Source organism: Conger conger, chromosome 2, assembly GCF_963514075.1.
Source record: "Conger conger chromosome 2, fConCon1.1, whole genome shotgun sequence".
NCBI lineage: Eukaryota > Metazoa > Chordata > Actinopteri > Anguilliformes > Congridae > Conger > Conger conger.
The window spans coordinates 29,503,957-29,524,851 of NC_083761.1; the positions used below are offsets into that span (position 1 = coordinate 29,503,957).

The following is a 20,895-nucleotide window of genomic DNA, read 5'->3' on the forward strand; positions in this document are numbered from 1 at the left end:
TGGTCGAAGCTGACAGGAAGGTGACAGTAAGACAAATAACCACACATTACAACAGTGGTATACAGAAGAGGATCTCTGAACACACACCACATCAACTAAGTAGATAGGCTACAGCAGCAGAAGACTTAATAAGTCTAAAAGATGAGTCTAATAAATATGTAATGAAGTGCTCATTGAGTGTATGTGTGTGCGCTTGTGTGTGTGCTTTCATATGTATTAGATTCAAATTCTGAAAATGTTGATTTAAAATTGCAATTATTCAAATAATGACAATGCCAATTTCTCACCTTCTCACCTTTGAAACCTTTGTTTCATTCAATTAAATTAAATTGTATTTCTATGGTGCTTTTCACAGAAGACTATCAAAAATAAGCTTTACAGAGTAACAGAAGGAAATAAAAAATACCAACCCTAAACCCCCATATAGCATATGAGGTAAACAACTCCCTTATGGGGAGGAGAAATCCTCAAACAGTGCCAATAAAAAAACTCCCCAGTGGAAAGAAATCTTGAGAGGAACCCGGCTATAGGGGCATGCCCATCTTCCGTTGGTCAAATGTTCAGATGGTAACATTTGATGTATTAAACTAGTAGGCAAACTAGAAAGTCCTTATGGAGGGATATAGAGTCTGGACTCATGTCCAAGCGTGGGCTGGAATAGGGGGGAGCTGGGCTGCAGCAGTCCATGACCTCAGAGCGGGGGTCTGAGAGTCCAGTTAGAGTGGTCCATGACCTCCAGGGGGTTGGGGGAGTGGCAGGAAAAAAGAAAAAGACGTTCGGCACTAAAATGTATTAGTACATAGAATAACATTTCCTCATTCACAGAACAGAACGCATGTACCACAAGTACCTACCCGGTGACTAAGGATATAGCTCACCCCACTGGCACCGTTGCATACTCAGTTCCACCAGTTCCATGTAGATTTCATGATATAATGATAGAAATATGGGCCACAGTATGGATATAGCTATATCGTCTATATGGACTTTGATGGCAACACAGTGTCCATGATAAATATTTTGTCAGAAAACAGGGATGGACAATAGATCCAGTCGACAACCTATCATAGGCATATCTGAGGGGGGAAGCATACCTGCCCCTCTACACAGGTTAGTGGAAAACCAGCCAGAAGAAGCCTCATTCTCAAACCACAGCTGCCCTCGGGAATCTGTGGGATGGGAACTGTGAAGTATTTTCTGACTGAAAAGCAAGTCGGTTAGTTCTCCCATTCTTCCATATGCCGATTTGCATATGTGTAAACCCTTCATCCTCAAGATACCAGCAATATGGGGCTCAGGGTGCATCGGCTTGCATGTAGCACTTTTGAATTTGTACTGCTTCTCTGCGGAGTGATAATTAAAATAGAACTGTAAACAAGCATTAGAAGTCATAGCACTGGTATATCGTTATTTTATCACTGTTATTAACCAATCAGATTGCGAGATTTGTCCTGTCCATTTTATAATTTAGTCTTTATATCAGTAGAGGGGGCGGTGCGTGCCCCTAGTTGGCACCACTAAATAATTAAAGGTATGGTAATGCTAATTTAAAATGACACATACAGACATACAGTCACCTCCAAAATTATTGGAACAGCAAGGCTAATTCCTTTGTTTTTGCAATACACTGAATACATTTGGGGTTGAAATAAAAAGATGAACACGAGACAAGAGGTCAGAATTTCAGCTTTTATTTCCTGGTATTTACACCGAGATGTGTTAAACTACTTAGAACATAGCACCTTTGGTATCAGACCACCCATTTTTACGTGATCAAAAGTATTGGAAAAAATTATATTTAAGTAAATTAAAGTAAATAACATTTAATATTTGGTAGTATATCCCTTGCTTGCTTACACTGCATCAAGCCTGCAACACATTGACATCACCGAACTGTTGCCTTCTTCTTTTGTGATGCTTTTCCAGGCCTTTACTGCAGCTTTTCAGTTGATGCGGGGGGTTTTCCCTTCAATCTCCTCTTCAGAAGGTAAAATACATGCTCAATCAGGTGTCGGAAACAATCAGGAAGTGAAGCACAGGTGATATGAAAGATTGATGTGAACTGAACTGACAGACAGACTACGGTGTGCACAGAGGGTAACAAAACATGGAAACACAAAGTACTTAGACAAAGACTGGATAACAAAAAACACAGAACCTAACAGATAAGTGGTTTGCGTCTTGTATTATGGCCTCGATATTGCTGCACTCTTCGTGTTCTCTGAACAAGTGATTGAGATACATTCACCCCTGCCCTGTAGAGATTGTTTGTGCTGTCACTGACTGATATTTTGGGTTTTTTCTTCACAGTTCTCACAATGTTTCTCATTATCAACTGCTGTTGTTTCCCTTTGTCTGTTGCTCAGTATACCAGCGGTTTTCAATTTGTTGTACAAGCTATCCCCAATGATTTCCCCTCTTTTCTAAGCTTCAAAATGGCTTGCTTTGTTGGTTTATATTTTCTAACACAAATGTAGTCTTCACAGTGAAAACCCAAGGCTAAAACCAAGAGTAGACATTCAGAACTACTTATTGCTTAACAAATCAATCTAACAGGACACATTTGGGCAACAAGAAACACCTGTCAGTCATATGTTCTAATACTTTTGCTCTCCTAAAAATTGGGCGGTCTGATACAAAAGCTGATATGTTCTAAGTTGTTACAAATCTAGATAAAATAAAAGCTTGAATTCGGATCTGTCATCTCATGTACACCTTTTTTTCTGATTTTTCCCTTTTTTTCCAAATTTGGTAGCCAGTTGTAGCCAATCTAATCCAATGTTTGGTCAGAGACATTCACACCAGTAGCCTGCTGGAGGTCATTTTGTAGGGCTCTGGCAGTGCTTCTCCTGTTCCTTTTTGCAGAGGAGCAGATACCGGTCCTGCCACTGGGTTGATGCCCTTCTACAGCCCTGTCCAGCTCTCCTTGTGTAACGGCCGGTCTCCTGGGACCTCCTCCATGCTCTTGGGACTGTGCTGGGAGACACAGCAAATCTTCTTGCGACCGCACATATGGATGTCATCCTGGAGGAGGTGGACTACCTGTGCAACCTGATTTAGCTGCAGGTACCACCCCATGCTACCAGTAGAGACAAGGACACTAGCAGAACACAAAACTATAGAAGAATCAGTCAAAAAGGATAAGGAGAGAGCAATTGTCTGTGGCCACCGCATGCAAAACCATTACCTTTTTGGGGGTTGTCTTGCTTTTGTATCACTATTGCACCTGTTGTCACTTTCATTTGCACCAAAGCAGGTGAAATTGATTCACAATCACTTGTGCTTCCTAAATGGACAGATTGATATCCCTGAAGTTTAACTGACTTGGTGTTACACTGTGTTTCCTTAATTTTTTTGAGCAGTGTATATAATGAGCAAGCAAATTATTTGGCTATGGAACTAAGATATGAGTGTACCACCAAACAATGCAACTGCAACTTTCAGTTTGAGACAAATAAAGGTTCAGTTAAACACGCATGATTTAACAGGTAAAGAGATAAAAGGAATGTGTAGCTGCCCAAATTGCACTCCAGGCGATCACTGAAACTCTGTATACTATTGCTTCTTGTCCAAGTGAAGACTACATATCTAGTTATAAAACGATACCAGTTCCTTATCGGTAGCAACAAGCAAATGAGCTATTAGTTAGCTTGACGAATTTACAAATATCCTCCTGAGACACAATGCGTGTGCAACAATGCTCGCAACGCTCGCTACTATGTTTGTATTGCCTCAGGTGGATATTTGCAAATTTGTTGAGCTAACTATATTGTTTTATAACTAGATATGTAGTCTTTGCTTGGATAATAAGCAATAGTATACAGAGTTTCAGTGACAAGATTCAGCTAGTCTGGAATGCAATTTGGGCAGCTACACACGAACAATCAGAATAATATGTGGCAATTAGAACCATTTTTCAACCAATGAGCTTGAATTATTGTACAGCTGTGCAATGTTTTGGTACAGAGTGACGGCCCATCAACTGTATATTTTGAAACCAGAATGTAAGGACTATAAACACAGGCAGAGGGCGAGTCAACATGTCAGTGAGCCTTTTTCAATGAATTTACAATGGTCTTGTAACAATGTTTTAACACAAAAATCGTACCTATTGTCCCTTTAATATAGTGGCTGGTATGTAGATAAGTTGTCTGACAGAGACTAGTGCATAAGGAACTTTGGTTAAGCAGGATAGTTGATGGGCAATGTGCAATCTAGCTCATGCAATTTAATGCAGTTGTGCTTTAATGACTGTGTATGTGGAAACCATTGAGTGGTACCTAAAAATTGAAAAGATTACTAAGGGGGAACTGATGCTGAAAAACACCGCTTTTTTCTTCCTCTTCAGAATGAGGCTTACTCCATTGTGGCAGAGAAAAATTAATTGTAATCCCTTTGTTATTTTCAAAAACGAATGTAATATACTGCACATTGCTAAACTGTTGGACATGTCCACAAATAATTGATAGCACAAACAAAATATATATTTGCTCGATTCAATTGATTACTTTATTTTTTTATTTTTTTATTTTTTATACAATGACATTTACTCTTCACAAACAGGTAGTCAATTAATTGATCTTCATATGATGATGAAGACAGCAGTATTTAGATCCTGGTTTATATACCTAGATTTACTTTCTCACAGGTCAATTATACTCTTTTCAGCATCTTAATGGGTTCTAGAAGCAAAATAGAAGAGTGAAATTCATTAGTTTTTCATTTTGTTAATGTCCCATAATCCACGAAATGTATTATGTGTTATAATGGAGCTGACAAAATAGCAATGAGAAGATAATTCACCAAAGATTGCAAGTAACACATTTGAGAGCAGTACTGGGGCCGTATGTATGTAAAAATTGGTGACTGGTATTTTTTAAGAGAGCTCCAGACATCTCTTAACTTCCATAGGAATAGGCTTAGGAGCAGGGTTTCAAGGATTGCTGTTAGAGAGGCAGTGCCAGATGGGCATGGAAGCAGTGGTGTTAGGAGTTTCTCTACAGGGAGATCGAAACAAAGGGAGGATAAGGTGTTGTCTACATTATCTGCATTATTGGAAAACATTTGCTTATATTTAATTGTAAGCTTGTTTTTCTTGTGATTATGCAGCAATAAAATAAGTATTGAGTAAATAATTTGGAGTGAACTTATTTGGAGTAATTATTTTATAATTGCAGAGCACTATCTCTTAGAGGTTTAGGACCTCCACCTGAATATCAAATAATTCTTATAAAGTATAACCAATGTTCATCAGCAATATTTTGATATGAAACAAATGTCTTATAAATAAATAAGTAATTACATTATATTATTGGCATTTGGCAGACACTCTTATCCAGAGCGACGTACAGTTGATTAGACTAAGCAGGAGATAATCCTCCCCTGGAGCAATGCAGGGTTAAGGGCCTTGCTCAAGGGCCCAACGGCTGTGCGGATCTTATTGCGGCTACACCGGGATTAGAACCACCGACCTTGGGTGTCCCAGTCATTTACCTTAACCACTACACTACAGGCCTCCCCCTTTTAATGTACTGTACGAACCAGTACCAGAAGTTGCTTTCTTGAAAGAGCCCAGGATTATAAGATTCATTCATTCATTATCCTAAACTGCTTATCCTGAACAGGGTCGCAGGGGGGCTGGAGCCTATCCCAGCATATACTGGGCAAAAGGCTTCCTGCACAGGTCACCAGTCCATTGCAGGGCACACACACCATTCACTCACACACTCACACAGTCACACCTATGGGCAATTTAGACTCTCCAATCAGCCTAACCTGCATGTCTTTGGACTGTGGGAGGAAACTGGAGTACCCGGAGGAAACCCACACAAACACAGGGAGAACATGCAAACTCCGCACAGAGAGGCCCCGGCCGACGGGGATTCGAACCCAGGACCTCCTTGCTGTGAGGCGGCAGTGCTACCCAGTGCACCATCTGTGCCACCCAGGATATAACGTTATCAAGTACAATTTTTTCTGCATTTGTCCAGGGGCCAAAGTGCGAAGGTGAAGCTGGCTCTTCAGTGTGCGGCTACCTTTTCCTTTAATTCTTTGTTTTTTTTGGTTTTGGATTTGGTTTTCTTTAAAATCTTTAAAAAAAACAATTACAATGTTTTTACATGAACAGGACACTGATTTCCCAAAAGCTGATTGGTTCTTCCTCTTTGCCATTTTGATGCTTGATGACATCATCATAATCTTTTCATTTGAGGCACCTGTGATCATGTGACCTGTGTTCTTCAGTTCTTAAGTGTATAAAACACTTGAGAATTACTATTGAGAATATTACAAGACTTATCTAAGACAAAGTTTGAGCTGCTTGATAAATATGTTTCACCACTTTAAGCGGAGAGTGATTACACTTCTAAGCTTTTAAGAGGTTTATTAAGTGTAATTCTTAAGATGTTTGATACATACGGCCTCTGAGTACCAGAAAACACTATCTAGTTACCCACCTAACTTTGTGGAACAAATTGCCATCACTTATTCCCTGAAATGTATAATGTCCTTGTGATACAGTATTATTAGGACATTGTGTGGGTTAATACAGCACTCACCTGGCATTGTTGCCCTTGCTGTGGACCCACTGAGTAAACTCCTGCTTTAGAAGTTCATTGAAAAGCTGAGTCCCTGGTTCCTCAGGCTTCATGGTAGGCCTGTGACAAAACATAAAAATTGGCTTTGGTGATAGGGAAATAAAACTGAATAAAGTATTCAGTTAGGACAGTTAGGACCAATAAGGGGAGTGGTCTCATGAATGGAACTTGTGGCTCATCAGAAAGGATTAATACAGCAGAAACCCAAGGAACCCAAGGAACTGCTGAGACAAAAGTTATTATTCTGCTCCCAATGATGGTCAGTAATTGTAATGACACTGCCCACAGTTAAACTTGCAATATTTAGGCTATAGGACTCATTTTATGCTCATGGCAAGCATTTTGACTAACTGAGACACTCAAGTTGATTTTTAGTGCCAGTGGATAATTATATTATTATATTAATTCAGATGACTAATCATGAGGTGCTTTTATTTGATCTCCATCCTCACCAGTCCTGCACTCTTGCAAAATATCCATGCACCACTGTACTCTACTCACTGTGCATACTGTCAACATTCTCCTCTCTTAATTTTCTTTGTAATGTTCAAAATAAAAAGTGTTTTTTTGTGCTCAGGTAGCCCAAACCAATGATGAGGGGAAAAAAGGAAGATGTTATACACACTCTGCATGTACGTTCAGACTCAAATGCCTAGCAAAAACATATTTACTGTTGGTACAAAATTTTTTATTTTATGCACCAAAAGACCAAGGCACTGGCCACAGAACTGGAGTTGGTCTCTGGGTGCTTCACAGTGCCTGCCCACTGCTACTAAGTCATTAGGATATAGGATAGGTTAAATGTGAGACAAATTAACCCAAAGGGTTCACTATAGTATATCTCTTAAAATATCTCTCTAATGCTCAGTACATCTGTCCCTTCCACACATTACTGCTTATCTATTGCCCATTCTTTGAATCCTTCCTTCTCAAAGGTCCCATTTTGTTTCTCTCCCACTTCTCAATATCACTTTTTTCATGCACTCAATACAACAATACAGACCCACATGCAGTCTAATTCATGCCATCTTTCCACCTTTTACTCACTCGCTCTTTTTCTCCCTCTGAGTGAGGAGGAAGTTTACAAAGTTCTTCTGTACCATGGAGTCCACAATCTTACTGATGTCACTGGCGATGGTGGACTCAGCGTATCGCCTGCTCAGAGCTTGTCCGTCCTCTGATAGGCTGTCCCTAAACACACACGTGAGGACAAGGATGAGTCAATGAAAAGTCAACAAGTTTACACCACAGCTTTCCCATTTCCTGTTGGAGCATATGCTGGAAATCCTCAAATTATTATACTACATAACAAATAATAAATATCTTCTCGGAGATGAGAGACAACATATGAAAAGACTAGTATACCTGTATGATAGTGCGGCACAGTATGAATCTCACCTGCTCTCTCTAGCTTTTCCCAGTACCATTGGCAAAGCAATGAGACAGGATAAAAGTAGCACTTCAATCTTCATGTCCTTTATGGATCCTGCAGAGAGAGAGAGGTGTTGTAATTGTTGTCAAAAATCAGACTGAAAATAATGATATCAGTCCATGTATAGTACTGGCACAGATTATGGAAACACTGTGCTTAAATCTTAGTAATCTTTTTCTTTTCTTGTGTTGTTTCTCTGAGCTAATTTTAAAATGTATTCAAAACAGTTTGACTATTAGTGGTAATGACATTATGTGATCACTAGTCATTTTAAATGAAGTATAAAAGTCTAAAAAAGTTTTCTAAGCATGGATTGACAAATCAATGATGTACTAATACTTGTATTAATTATTAACTAATACATATAGGAAGGTGTTACGATCAGTACTTGTTTAACACAATTTGTGAATAAGTTCTTTATTTTATATTGATATTACATTTATCTTACATTTGTCATTTATTATGCCAAAATATTGCATTTGACTTGTTTATAAATGCAGTGTTCCCATAAGTTGTGCTAGTACTGTATAACAGTCTTCGCAACTGTTGCAAATGAGGACAACGTTGAAGCTACTACCTCCCAATTTAAGGCATTCAATAACTAAAATAACAATACAAACTGAATCTGGATTTCTTATTTCTTGCTTTATACAGTCAACTTCACACAAGACAAGTCACCAGTATCAAATAATCATCACCAGTAGAGATGAATTTGGATCCTTGATATAAGCTGAGCTGTATGCTTACCTTCCTTTACGTGTCAGAGTAGACGGTTTAAGTGATGTTCTGCTCAGATTTACAGAATGCTCTTGCTCTTTATAGGCTATTCTGCGGCACGGCTATAGTGCTGCAACCCTTATCAGACCCAGAATATTAGCGTGGAAAAACACTTTAGTTCTGCTACATTAAGGTCATAAATTAGCTTCCTGATATACAAATGTAAATGGAGACAAGCCAGGCTTCTTGCACATTGGGAAGATTATGTGGCCAAAATTAAATGTATTAGTGCAATTGCTGGGGTAGGGTAAATAGTCAACTCAATGAAATGGAAGGCTAATATCACCTCATATGGGCTGGATGTGACCTGTTTATTTATAGGCCATATTTTGGTTGCATTGAAAACATGAGTGGGTAGTGACAAACATCGAGAAGGTCCCTGCATTACTGTCTAATGTTAAACTAGAAATGTACTCCCTGTTGGAAAGTACTCTGCTGTGTATTTGGCATGTTGCCTATGTACATACAATTAGAACCCCTTTTAAAGACAGGACCGATCAGTATCCTGCTCAAAGAAGCAAAGGTTGAGAACAAATGAATTGACTTCATGTGAGACATTAATGGAGCGTTTAATCATAACACCAGCCCCAACACCTCCATGATTTGTTGGACAGGTAATTAAGTGTTAAGCCAGTTCTGCACCATGCTAAGCGGCTATTCCCACCAGATGCGGTGTTTAAAACATAGCCTGCAGGGAGACCAAGACGCAATTGGAAGAGAGGTTGATTAATTGTAAATATAAATATTTTTTAAATTAGTTTAAAGGGCAAAATAACCTTTTGAGACCTATTGGGCAATTTCTATGTTTTTTCACTACTCTCAGCTTTTTATAGACAAAGTAGATTTTTCTAATAGATAACCTATCACCCTACACCTCATTTTTTTCCACAATACCTGTCACTATCAAAAAATGGACAGGCCTGGATATGATATGGTTTATTTGGTGAGCCCCATTATATGAGAGAACATAATTTTTTCAACTCAAAAAATGTGAAAAAAGTGTCAGTTCAGTTATATCATCCTCTATTAGAAGAACAGGTTGTACAGAGTAACCACATCATATAGCCATGTAAATAGGACATTGCTTTATAACCAGACATACAGCCCCCTCCAAAAGTATTGGAAGGTCAATTCCTTTGTTTTTGTTATACACTGAAGACAACTGAGTTTAAGGTCAAAGGATGTACAAGAGATGACAGATCCGAATTTAAGCATTTATTTCCTGGTATTTTTATCAAGATTTGTTAAACAGGTTAGAACATATCATCTTTTGTATCAGACTACCCAATTTTTTGGTGAGCAAAAGTATTGGAACATGTGACTGACAGGAGTTTCTTGTTGCCCAGATGAGTCCTGTTAGATTGATTGGTTAAACAATAAATAGTTCTAGGGCTTAAAATGTATTGAATACATGTCCAGAATAATGTATTCTCCAGAATAATATGAAATTGTAATGAAATAATATGAAATAATATTAAATTGTTCTGATAAGGTGCTGGCAGACCGGGGGTGAGGGGGGGGCAGCTGGTCTGTTTATTTGTTTATATGAGTTTAAATACTCTAAATAGCCGCTATTCTACTTATAACGTGCAAAAGTCATGGTTTCGCATTATCATGACAAAACAATTAGGTTAATAATTAGCAAAATATTAGACAAGTTATGCTGTCATTTTATGGAGTTACTATTAGTCACTTTCCAATTTGATAACGATCCAATGACAAACTTAGTGATGTTATTTTTAAACCAGCAAATGCCGCTGTTTGATGTCGGCTTTCTTATTTTGTCCATAAACCACTGTGGGAGACACTGAATATGCTAGATGCTGTGTTATAACATTGCCAAGATCATCATCATAATAGCTAACTAGGACATTAAGAATTATATCCATGTTCAGGCTTGTAAACTCATCAGAATTCAAGGAAAACATTCCTTTTTTCAACTTGTCAGATAGACATTACTACTGCGGTGTATAAGTTTCTTGTCACACACCGTGCAGAAACAACAACCAGCTTCATAGAGTGTCTTGCACCAAGTGTTAAGTGGTTGCCGGTCAACACCATTTTCTTCAACCCAAGCCCATCTCCATTAATTTTTCACTCCCCTCTCAATTAGGCTTGTGTCTTCCTGAGTTTGAATGAACTTTGCTTCCATGTTTCAGCGGATACACTCCCTACTCATTTGATGGAAAAGCTGCCTTACTCTTCCTTATTCTAATTGAAGAATAAATGGTTGCAAGACTGAACGTGATTGGATAGTATGCATTCAGAACAAAACAAAGACATAGAATAGTTGAGGTCACAGGCGGAGGGTCGAAAACAAACGGGCTAATCAGACAAAGACAAAATCCAGAAACAAAAGTTGCGGTACAGAAAAGGGCCGAAAAGCTACGGTTTAAAGTCAGATATACGGGATAAGCAAGACTCGGAGGTCGGGGGCGAAACAGGTCGTAGCAGATATCAGATATCAAGCTGAAAACACTGAAAGCTATGGAGTAAACACATAACAATCTAGCAGGGAACTGAACAAACAAAGGGGTTTAAATAACACAGGTATGAGTCAGGGCACCCCTGGAGACTTTTATATTGCCGGAGCGCCGTTTCGATCATGTCAACATCGACTTGGTGGGTCCCCTCCCGCCCTCCCGAGGGTTCACTTACCTGTTCACCATGGTGGATAGGACCACCAGGTGGCCAGAGGCTGTACCACTCGTGTCGACATCCACAGCTGATGTGGTGTGTTCAGCGACATCTGGGTTGCCCGGTTTGGCATGCCTGCTGACCTATCCTCTGACCGTGGCCCACAGTTCACCTCTGGGCTCTGGGGTGAGAAAGCCTGGAACCTCGGCATCAAGCATCACCACACTACTGCCTATCACCCACAGGCCAGCAGTCTGTGCGAGCGTTTCCACCGCTCCATGAAGGCAGCTCTGAGGGCCAGCGTTAAGGATGAAGGCTGATGCAATCAGCTGCCCTGGGTGATGTTAGGGCTCCGGACGGCCCCAAAAGAAGATCTTCAGTTGTCCTCTGTGGAGTTGGTTTATGGTCAGCCGCTCTGGGTGCCGGGGGATTTCATACCTACCGTCATAGTCCCGTGGTCTGCAACCAGTCAACGTGCCAGCCACTTGGTCAACGCGGAGGTGTTCGCACCAGTGCCCACTTCACACCATGGCCTGCCCCAGTTTTAGGTTCCAGACAACCTTTGCATGGCATGACACACACCGGAGTCCGCTGCAACCGCCGTACGATGGTCCCTTCCTTGTCCTGGAGCGCAGTGACAATACTTTTGTTGTGGGCATTGGAGGCAAGCCAGACCATGTCTCAGGGGACCGGCTTAAGCCTGATGTAGCCTGTGAAACTGGGTCTGCCCCCTCGACGTGGCCGACCGCCGATTGCCGTGTCCCCACTCCGGCGGAATCAGATTGTCCAGATCGCAATGCCAGTTTCTGTGAATTCTGGGGGAATGTATGTGGCAAGTGAGCCCACAATGTTAAGAATGGCGTAATTCACAGAACTTGTGACCACAGTTTCCTACCTACCGTTTTTCAGCTAACAGAATTGTTCATTTCCTTGAGATGAAAATAAATCGCTAGTTTTCTTGCACTTACTACAATGTAATCATATTGATATAACCTACTACACAGAATTAAATTCCTCCTGTACATACTATCATTTTAGGGGGAAAGTAGCAAAGTTATGTATTATCTTGACTTGGCTTGGGAGTGGTTGTTGTGTTCTCTTTTATTTATTGATTTATTTATTTTGCGAGAATATTATTTTGTGGAAAACAAGAAATACGGCACCGTGTTTAAGAACTTTAAGCCCACTAGTTGTGTCTACTTTTGGTTTTAGCCTTTGGTTTTGCCTGTGAAGACTGCATTTGTGTTTGAAAAGATAAACCAACATGACCAGAGAACTGTCTTTCGGAGAAAGCAAGCCATTTTGAAGCTTAGAAAAGAGGGGAAATCGATCAGAGCCATTGCACAAACATTGGAGATAGCATGTACAATAACTTGGAATGTCCTGAAAAAGAAAGAACCCGCTGGCGTACTGAGCAACAGACATGGAACAGGTTGGCCAAGGAAAACAACAGCAGTTGATGACAGAACATTGTGAGAGCTGTGAAGAAAAACCCTAAAACATCTCCACAAGGCAGGGGTGAAGGTATCTCAATCAATCGATTGAAGAAGACTTAGAGAGTAGACAAATAGAGGCTATACCACAAAATGCAAACCACTCATCAGTAGTAAAAATCGGAAAGCAAAATTACAATTTGCAAGCAGTGCAGAGATTATGGACTGATGCGACCAAAATTAACCTCTACCAAAGTGATGGAAAGGCCAAAGTGTTGAGAAAGAAGGGATCTGGTCATGATCCAAAACATACAAGCTTTGAAGCACGATGGAGGAAGTGTCATGGCTTGGGCTTGCATGGCTGCTTCTGGATCTTTATTGATGATGTAATTCATGATGGTAGCAGCAGGAGGAATTCAGAAGTCAACAAAAACTTTGGCATTTTTTGCCAACATTTTGCCAACTTACGGAGAAATGTGTCCAAACTAAATGGTAGGAACTTCATCATGCAGCAAGACAATGACCCAAAACACACTGCCAACACAACAAAGGACTTCACTAGGGAGGAAAAAGTGGAAGGTTTTAGAATGGTGAAGTCAATCACCAGACCATAACCTAACTGAGCATGCAATTCACCTCCTGAAGAAGAGATTGAAGGGAAAAAAACCCCAAAACAGACACCAACTAAAAGAGGCTGCTGTAAAAGCCTGGAAAAGCATCACAAAAGAAGAAGGCAACAGTCCAATGGGTCACAGGGTTGATGCAGTTATTGCAAGCAGGGGATATGCTACCAAATATTAAATGTTATTTACTTTCATTTACTTAAATACTATCTGTTCCAATACTTTTGCTCACCTAAAATGTGCGTAGTCTGATACCAAAGGTGCTGTGTTCCAAGTAGTTTAACAGATCTAGGTGTAAATACCAGAAAATAAAAGCTGAAATTCTCTCTTGTCTTGTGTTCATTTTTTTATCTGAACCCCAAATATTCAGTGTATTGCAAAAACAAAGGAATTGGCCTTGCTGTTCCAATAATTTTGGATGTGACTGTATGTATCTAAAGCATTTTTCATCAAGCCTGCCCTAGGGAAAAAAAAAACAGAGCCTTTAGTTTCACCCACCTAACACATTATTATAAATGCACAATTTTGTACTTCACAATACCATAACTTTAATTATTTAGTGGGTTTTAGCTGCCGGACAGCTCAATGCACCAAATGTATAGAGTGTATTGCAAGAACAAAGGAATTGGCCTTGCTGTTACATTACTTTTGGAGATGACTGTATGCTCAAAGAACTGAAAGGGTCAAATAAAAACAGTTTTTCTTTTTGACGACACTGCAACCAATTAAACAACCAATAACTATGCAGAGCAATAACTGTAAGGTGGGGCGTGGGGTGTTAGGCAAAACGCAGACACCAGGGTTCCTAAAAGCTGTTTGCAAATGAACAACCACTAAATCTGCAAAGCCGATGAAAGGAACAGGAAAACAAAAACATAAAAGGAGGAATAACCTGAACTGAAAACTACCCCACCAGGGAAAAACTTCTCACAAAGGGAAGTGTCTGTGGTTGAAGCTCAATAATGGCCTTGGCTTAACTTGTGTACATTAACTTGTGGAGGAAAAACTTCTGCAGGACTCTGAAGTATTAATTCCACAGTTTGTAGTATCTTCTTCCAGGAGCATTCAAAGCTAAGTTATCCTAATCAGAAAACTGTACTATGGTAAGAAAACCATGTGGCTTGGTTCTTACTTGAGCCTCAACTAAAAACAAATCCACAGGTTCACCCTAAGCAAATACAAGAGCCTATATCTCTTAAAGAGACAGTAACCTACATCACTATTCAAAAGTCCATGTTAAACAAAATACAGACTGTGCTTATTTATTGAATTAAACATATATAAATGCAACTTGGCTCCCACAGGAAGGATAAAGGTGGTGAACTTAAATATATCCCAAACGGGTGGAAAAAAAATAGTTGTAGCAAATAAACTAACACAGGGAGAATAGACTCCCCCAAACACTATTCTCAGTGAAAATAGAAGAGTATTCTCACAAAGGGAGTGTTAGACTCCAACAAACTCTTTTCTCAGAGAATCAGCGATACTGTTTACCAGCTTCAGCATAACACAAATTACACAGGAGCACCGGAGTGCTGTGCGAGGAGGGTTTATCAAGGGTGCGGTCCGATTGCACAGAACTGATTACAGCTGTGAGTATATAGGTTGAAAAGGCTGTCAATCAACCAAACCACCCTCTGGTGGTCCAAACCAGTACTGCACCATGACGAAAATACATTATAAAAGAAAAATAAATTAACCTTAGGGTTATACTTGATGGGTTCAGGATTATTCTGTTGGCATAGCAAAGCATGTACACAATCTTGATAAACAAAACCTACATCATCCTGTAAGAATAAGATAGGACAACACAGATAAGCTGGCCATGTACTTTTCTCTTTTCTGATTTTCAAACACAACTCCAATTTTACTGTCAGCCAATTCAACGGTCACAAGTTTCCTCTGCACAACAAAAAAGAAAAGAGAATGATCCTACATTCAGAAATAAGTTATTTGATGGAGAACGAATGCTTTTTGACACAAATTGTGGCATTCATACGGTGGCCCTCAGACTCGCTTACAACTCGCTGCCAGTCTCCTCCACCGGCCTGTCCCCTTTCGCCTGTAGCCGGGGTTATGAGTCATAATCTATGTATATAACTGTATTTATACGGTGGCCCTCAGACATCTCAGTAAAAAGTCTGTCTGTCTATGAAAAACATCTGTAGGTTTATGGAAGAAATCCCTCAGTCCATGGAAAACATCCTTCAGTCTATGGAAAACATCCTTCAGTCCATAAAAACATCCGTCAGTTGCTGGAAAATGTCCATAGGTCTATGGAAACTGTCATCACTGAATTTAACCTGCCAGTAACTACAATAGTAGCCACATTGGCAAGGCCCAACTTTCATCCAGCTTCCACCCCCAGACCAACGGACAGACAGAGCGGATGAACCAGGAGTTTGAAAAGACTTTGCACTGCCTGGTGGAAAAGTCGCCTTCCTCCTAGGTTGACTCACTCTCATGGGTGGAGTATGTGCACAACTTGCTGCTAGTCTCCTCCACCGGCCTGTCCCCTTTCTCCTCTTGCCTGGGTTATGAGCCACCTCAAAATTTTCAAGAATTTTATTAACCCCTTGTTTGATGTAGTGATCCTCAGAGTATTGTCATGACCAGTAATAATTTGGCCAATAATTGAATGTAATATATTAACATTAACATCAGGTAGAAGTCTGCGCTTCTCTCAGACCACTAGACTTCCTGAATAATGTCCTTAAAGTCCAGCAGCCTGTTGCACCAGTATAATGTAACTTCAAACGTAGGTGAGTTTGAACGTAAATTAAGTTAAGCCATAAATTCATTTAAATCGGTTGCACAATCTGATTCATTTCCGACACAGAGTTACAATAAAACATGATTTACACCTTACTCCCTACTAGGTGAAAGAAATTCCTAAAACAGTGCATCGATTGGAAGGACTGGGAAACTTGTTGGATGCGAAATTCAGATAGCAGTGCATTCTCCACGAAAGATGATCCATTTTATTTGTATGATGAGATTGATGTGCACTCGGCAAACTGAGATAGGCTGGGAGACATCCAGAACTGGATGGGCAACCACGATCTAAAGCTCAACCCAGGAAAGACGGAGGTAATCTCCATCCCTGCTCTAACCTCTCCCTTCTCACTAGGGGATACCACAGTGACCTCATCCCCCAGTGCAAGAAACCTCAGAATCGTGATGGACAACAGGCTGTCCTTCTCCGAGAACATCGCTATGGTGATCATGCAGGTTCTACCTGTACAACATCCAGATAATCTGACCCTTCTTCACCACCTACTCCTCTCAGCTCCTTGTACAAGCAATGGTCCTGTCCTGCTTGGACTATTGCAATTCTCTGCTGGCCTTCCAGCATCCGCCATCAGATCCCTACAACTGATCCAGAACGCCACAGCCCATCTGGTATTCAACGTTCACAGACATTCACAAGTCACCCCCCTGCTCAGCACCCTCCACTAGCTGCCTGTTATGGCTTGCATCAAATTTAAAACTTTGGTGCTCGCATACTAGGCAGTCAAGGGATCAGCCCCTGTATATATTCAATCACTTATCAAGACGTATACACCAGCAAGACCCTTCAGTTCTGCTACTTCGGGAAGCCTGGCACCTCCCCCTCGCTGCCCTGCACTTCTCAGTCGTGACTGCTGCCTGTTCTGGCCCCACGGTGGTGGAATGACCTTCCTGTTGAAGTCAGAACAGCCGAGGCTCTGACCACTTTCTAACACAGACTGAAGACTCATCACTTCAGTCTGCACCTTTCCCCCCCACCTCACCACTATGATTAGCCTTGTATATTTATATATAGTTATATATAAATATTGTTGTGTTGTATTGTATTAGATATTGTATTTTTGTACTCAGGGTATTCTAGCTGCCAACCGTGGTATGCTATTTTGTAAGTTGATGTATTCTTCAAGGGTTCCAATTGTATCTGTATGGTCACACAAGGACTCGGAACCATACTGTCCTCTTCACACTTGTTCCTGTGTTTGCATTGCACTTTGTTGTGCGTCGCTCTGGATAAGAGCGTCTGCTAAATGCTTTGTAATGTAATGTGGTAAGCTTACTCTTAATGCGTTCTATCATATAACTCCACACATTCAAGCTAACCAGTGCACTGAAAAATCCCAAGGACCAGTTTTACCAAGTTTAAAGTCCAAACTAGCAAGCTACGAGGTACTTTACAACAAAATCAGTGAATAAATGTTACAGGTCAACCATCCAACCTTTGTATGAAAACTGATATTAACTGGGCACCATCATAATATATTTTAATAGATGCCATGATATCTAGGCCTAGTTTAACCCCTGTGTTTTACCACAAAAGTTAATGGGTTGCAATAGCCGCTTGCCCTCCAACACAAGGAAATTGTAATGATTAAGAGCGAACCATATTTCAATGGCATTTTGCTATCTATGGACAACCCAGATAAATCCTTACCATACTGTATGGATCTATTTAATAAATGTAATAAAATATCAGGTTACAAAATCAATTGGCAAAAATCACCTTTGGTATCAGCAAATACGAAGCCACAATGCATATGACATGAGTTCCAAAACATATTTATTAAAATAATTCTCCTTGACAAACATAAGAGTAGTGTTCATACTAACTTAAGTAATAGCAACACAGAATTATAGCATCTTGATTTGTACCAATTTTTGGAATTGATATCTTAAAGCATAAAACTATGATCTTTCAAATTAATTACAAGTGATTTCTTGACAATGTATTGCAATATTGTATTTTCAGAAACAGCTAGAATTGTGAATTGAAATGTGGTTGATTGTGCCAGAAACAGTTTGTGATCGTTAAACACTAATGTTTTTTAAATTATACATCCATCCATCCATCCATCCATCCATCCATTATCTTAACCCGCTTATCCTGAACAGGGTCGCAGGGGGGCTGGAGCCTATCCCAGCATACATTGGGCGAAAGGCAGGAATACACTCTGGACAGGTCGCCAGTCTATCTCAGGGCACACACACCATTCACTCACACACTCATACCTACGGGCAATTTAGACTCTCCAATCAGCCTAACGTGCATGTCTTTGGACTGTGGGAGGAAACCGGAGTACCTGGAGGAAACCCACGCAGACACGGGGAGAACATGCAAACTCCGCACAGAGAGGCCCCGGCCGACGGGGATTCGAACCCAGGACCTCCTTGCTGTGAGGCGGCAGTGGTACCCACTGTACCATCCGTGCCGCCGAGAGTAAAATTTGTGAATCAAAATTATTTTTATTCATTCTTTTTTTTTTTTTGGCGCCTTCAGGGCACATCTCAATTGTCCAGCACAGACAAATGCTTTCTTTTCCAAAAAAAGTTCAAAAAGGGAAAAACAATAATAATAATAATAATAATAATAAGTGGCCAAATAAATAAAAGTGGGGGGTTTGAACTTACATCCGTGTTGGGTCTCTCTCTCGTGGTAGCTCGGTTCACAGTGCCCGCATCTTCCACCATACGTGGTGCCCCGCTGGTTGAGAGAAAGAGAGAGAGAGTAAAATTATTTATTCTTTTTTTTTTCACATCTCAATTGTCCAGCACAGAAGTGCTTTCTTTTCCAAAAAAAGGGAAAAAAGGGAAAAACAGGAAAAAAAGGAAAATAAATAAGTGGCCAAAAAATTAGGAACTCCGAAAATGGAGAAAACAAAAAAGGCCGGAATTCACGTGGCCGCGTTCTTCCGTCTTTAGTCCGCGGTGGGGCCGTTCAATCCTGGCGGTGCCCCGGTCTCTGACGACCTCCTTCCCCCTTAATCGCCCGTCTGGGGTGATCCCGTCTAGATTTAGAGAGGGATTAGCTGGGTTATGGGGATAATGTGATGGGGCTCACGTGAATCCGGGACTTTGAGGTTTCGTCCGCAGAGTTTATTTCCTGAGCATTGGCTCTCTCGTAGTCCTTTCCGAACTTAATCCACGTCTTTTGGAGCGGGTTTAGCTCGTTGGTTTGTTTGTTAGAGCGTTCGTGCACTCTCGCTCCGGGTATCTCCTCCTCCGTCATGAGCCCCGCTCTGTGTTTGTGTTCTCCTTTTTTGAAGGGCGCCGCTCCCTTCCCCGAACTTGGCTCAGCTGTGCCTGTTCAATTAGAGAATGTTATTAGAGTGCGTTCGCATTCCGAACCCATTCCGAGCGCGCACGTGTCTCGTCCCGGGGGTGCTGGCCTTGGTGCTGATTCTCCTCCGGGCCTCTCTCCAAGGTGCCACTCTTAAATATGACAATGGAAAATATTCGGAGATAATCAGCTTCCCCAACTCTTGGCGCCGGCGCACGGGCGCACGGGCCGTTCCACCAGTGGTGTACCGATCGCAGGTCGGGCCACCACAGTATGTCCCGTGAGACTGGCCATCCCAGGATAGATAACGTCATCTTTGTTGTTGCATTTGGTACACAAATCTGAACGTACATTTGTAACTATGAAAATTTTTAAAAAGCAACGAAGAGCTGCATAGCGATAATTTACAGATGATCTGGAGCCTAGCACGTAGCAGTATACCGGAATTGCCATTCAGTGGGACTTCCGCTTTACCTGCCTACAGGGTCTGCTCGGAAATTCACCCTGAAAATCTGCTCTGATTTCAGTGCGCTCTGGTTTCAACGTCATAGAGCGCTCTGAAATCAGTTAATTTACAAATGGTCAGTTGAGTCAGTTGAACTGTAAACTTGGTGGACACCAATGATAACATTACCATCATTTTTACATCCAACAATTTTACAGCAGTATTTGACAATAATATTGACAGCGAAGTTGACAAGTTAGTATATATTTTCGTCTTTTGTCAATTGGTTATAAGTCAAAATGTAGCCAGCAAATGTAGCCATCAAAAGGAACCAGCAAATAGATACAGTAACTAACGTTTTCATTAACTTTAACTAGCTAACGTTAGCTAAGTCACTCAAAACGGGGCTTGCTATTTCAGTATTTTAACATTAATGTTAGAGTGAAGTAACGTTATTGATCTAATGTTAGCTAGCTAGCTAATGATTATGCTATTTTCCCTAGGAGCAGGACTTTAGGGTGGACCGACACCTGCTAAATATGTTCGCAGTGTCAGCCCCTGCACAACAACAGAGACATAGAATCCCCTACTATGCAGAGATGGTCATACCTCTGTACATAGAGGATGACTTTGAAATGCATTTCTGTATGACACAGGGAAATTGCAGAGGACATTACCTACCAAAATAGAGTTTGGTGCACATCCATTTCAGCCTTCAAGCAGCTACTCATTGTTCTGTGGCTATTGGGCAATCAGGAGTCATTCAGGTAACTAAATTAAAATGAGTAAGGCCCAAAAAAGCAGCTTAGAATCATATATTTACCAAAGTAGACCGACTAACTTGATTAGCTACTAGCTACTCTCGACTCCGCCCATTCAAGTGACATA

The 20,895-nt window shown here is 40.7% G+C and overlaps 1 protein-coding gene across 1 annotated transcript; it reads right to left on the reverse strand.

The window, feature by feature from the left end:
• Positions 1-4,553: 4,553 nt before the first annotated feature.
• On the reverse strand, positions 4,554-19,615 carry gip (gastric inhibitory polypeptide). Its single transcript, XM_061222969.1, has 6 exons — positions 19,344-19,615; positions 18,914-18,986; positions 7,995-8,082; positions 7,644-7,787; positions 6,558-6,656; positions 4,554-4,682 (listed from the first exon to the last, which is right to left on the reverse strand). Exons 3-6 carry the CDS (start codon positions 8,066-8,068, stop codon positions 4,673-4,675), a joined length of 327 nt encoding a protein of 108 aa, XP_061078953.1. The 5' UTR covers positions 8,069-8,082; positions 18,914-18,986; positions 19,344-19,615; the 3' UTR covers positions 4,554-4,672.
• Between the last annotated feature and the right edge of the window lie 1,280 nt (positions 19,616-20,895).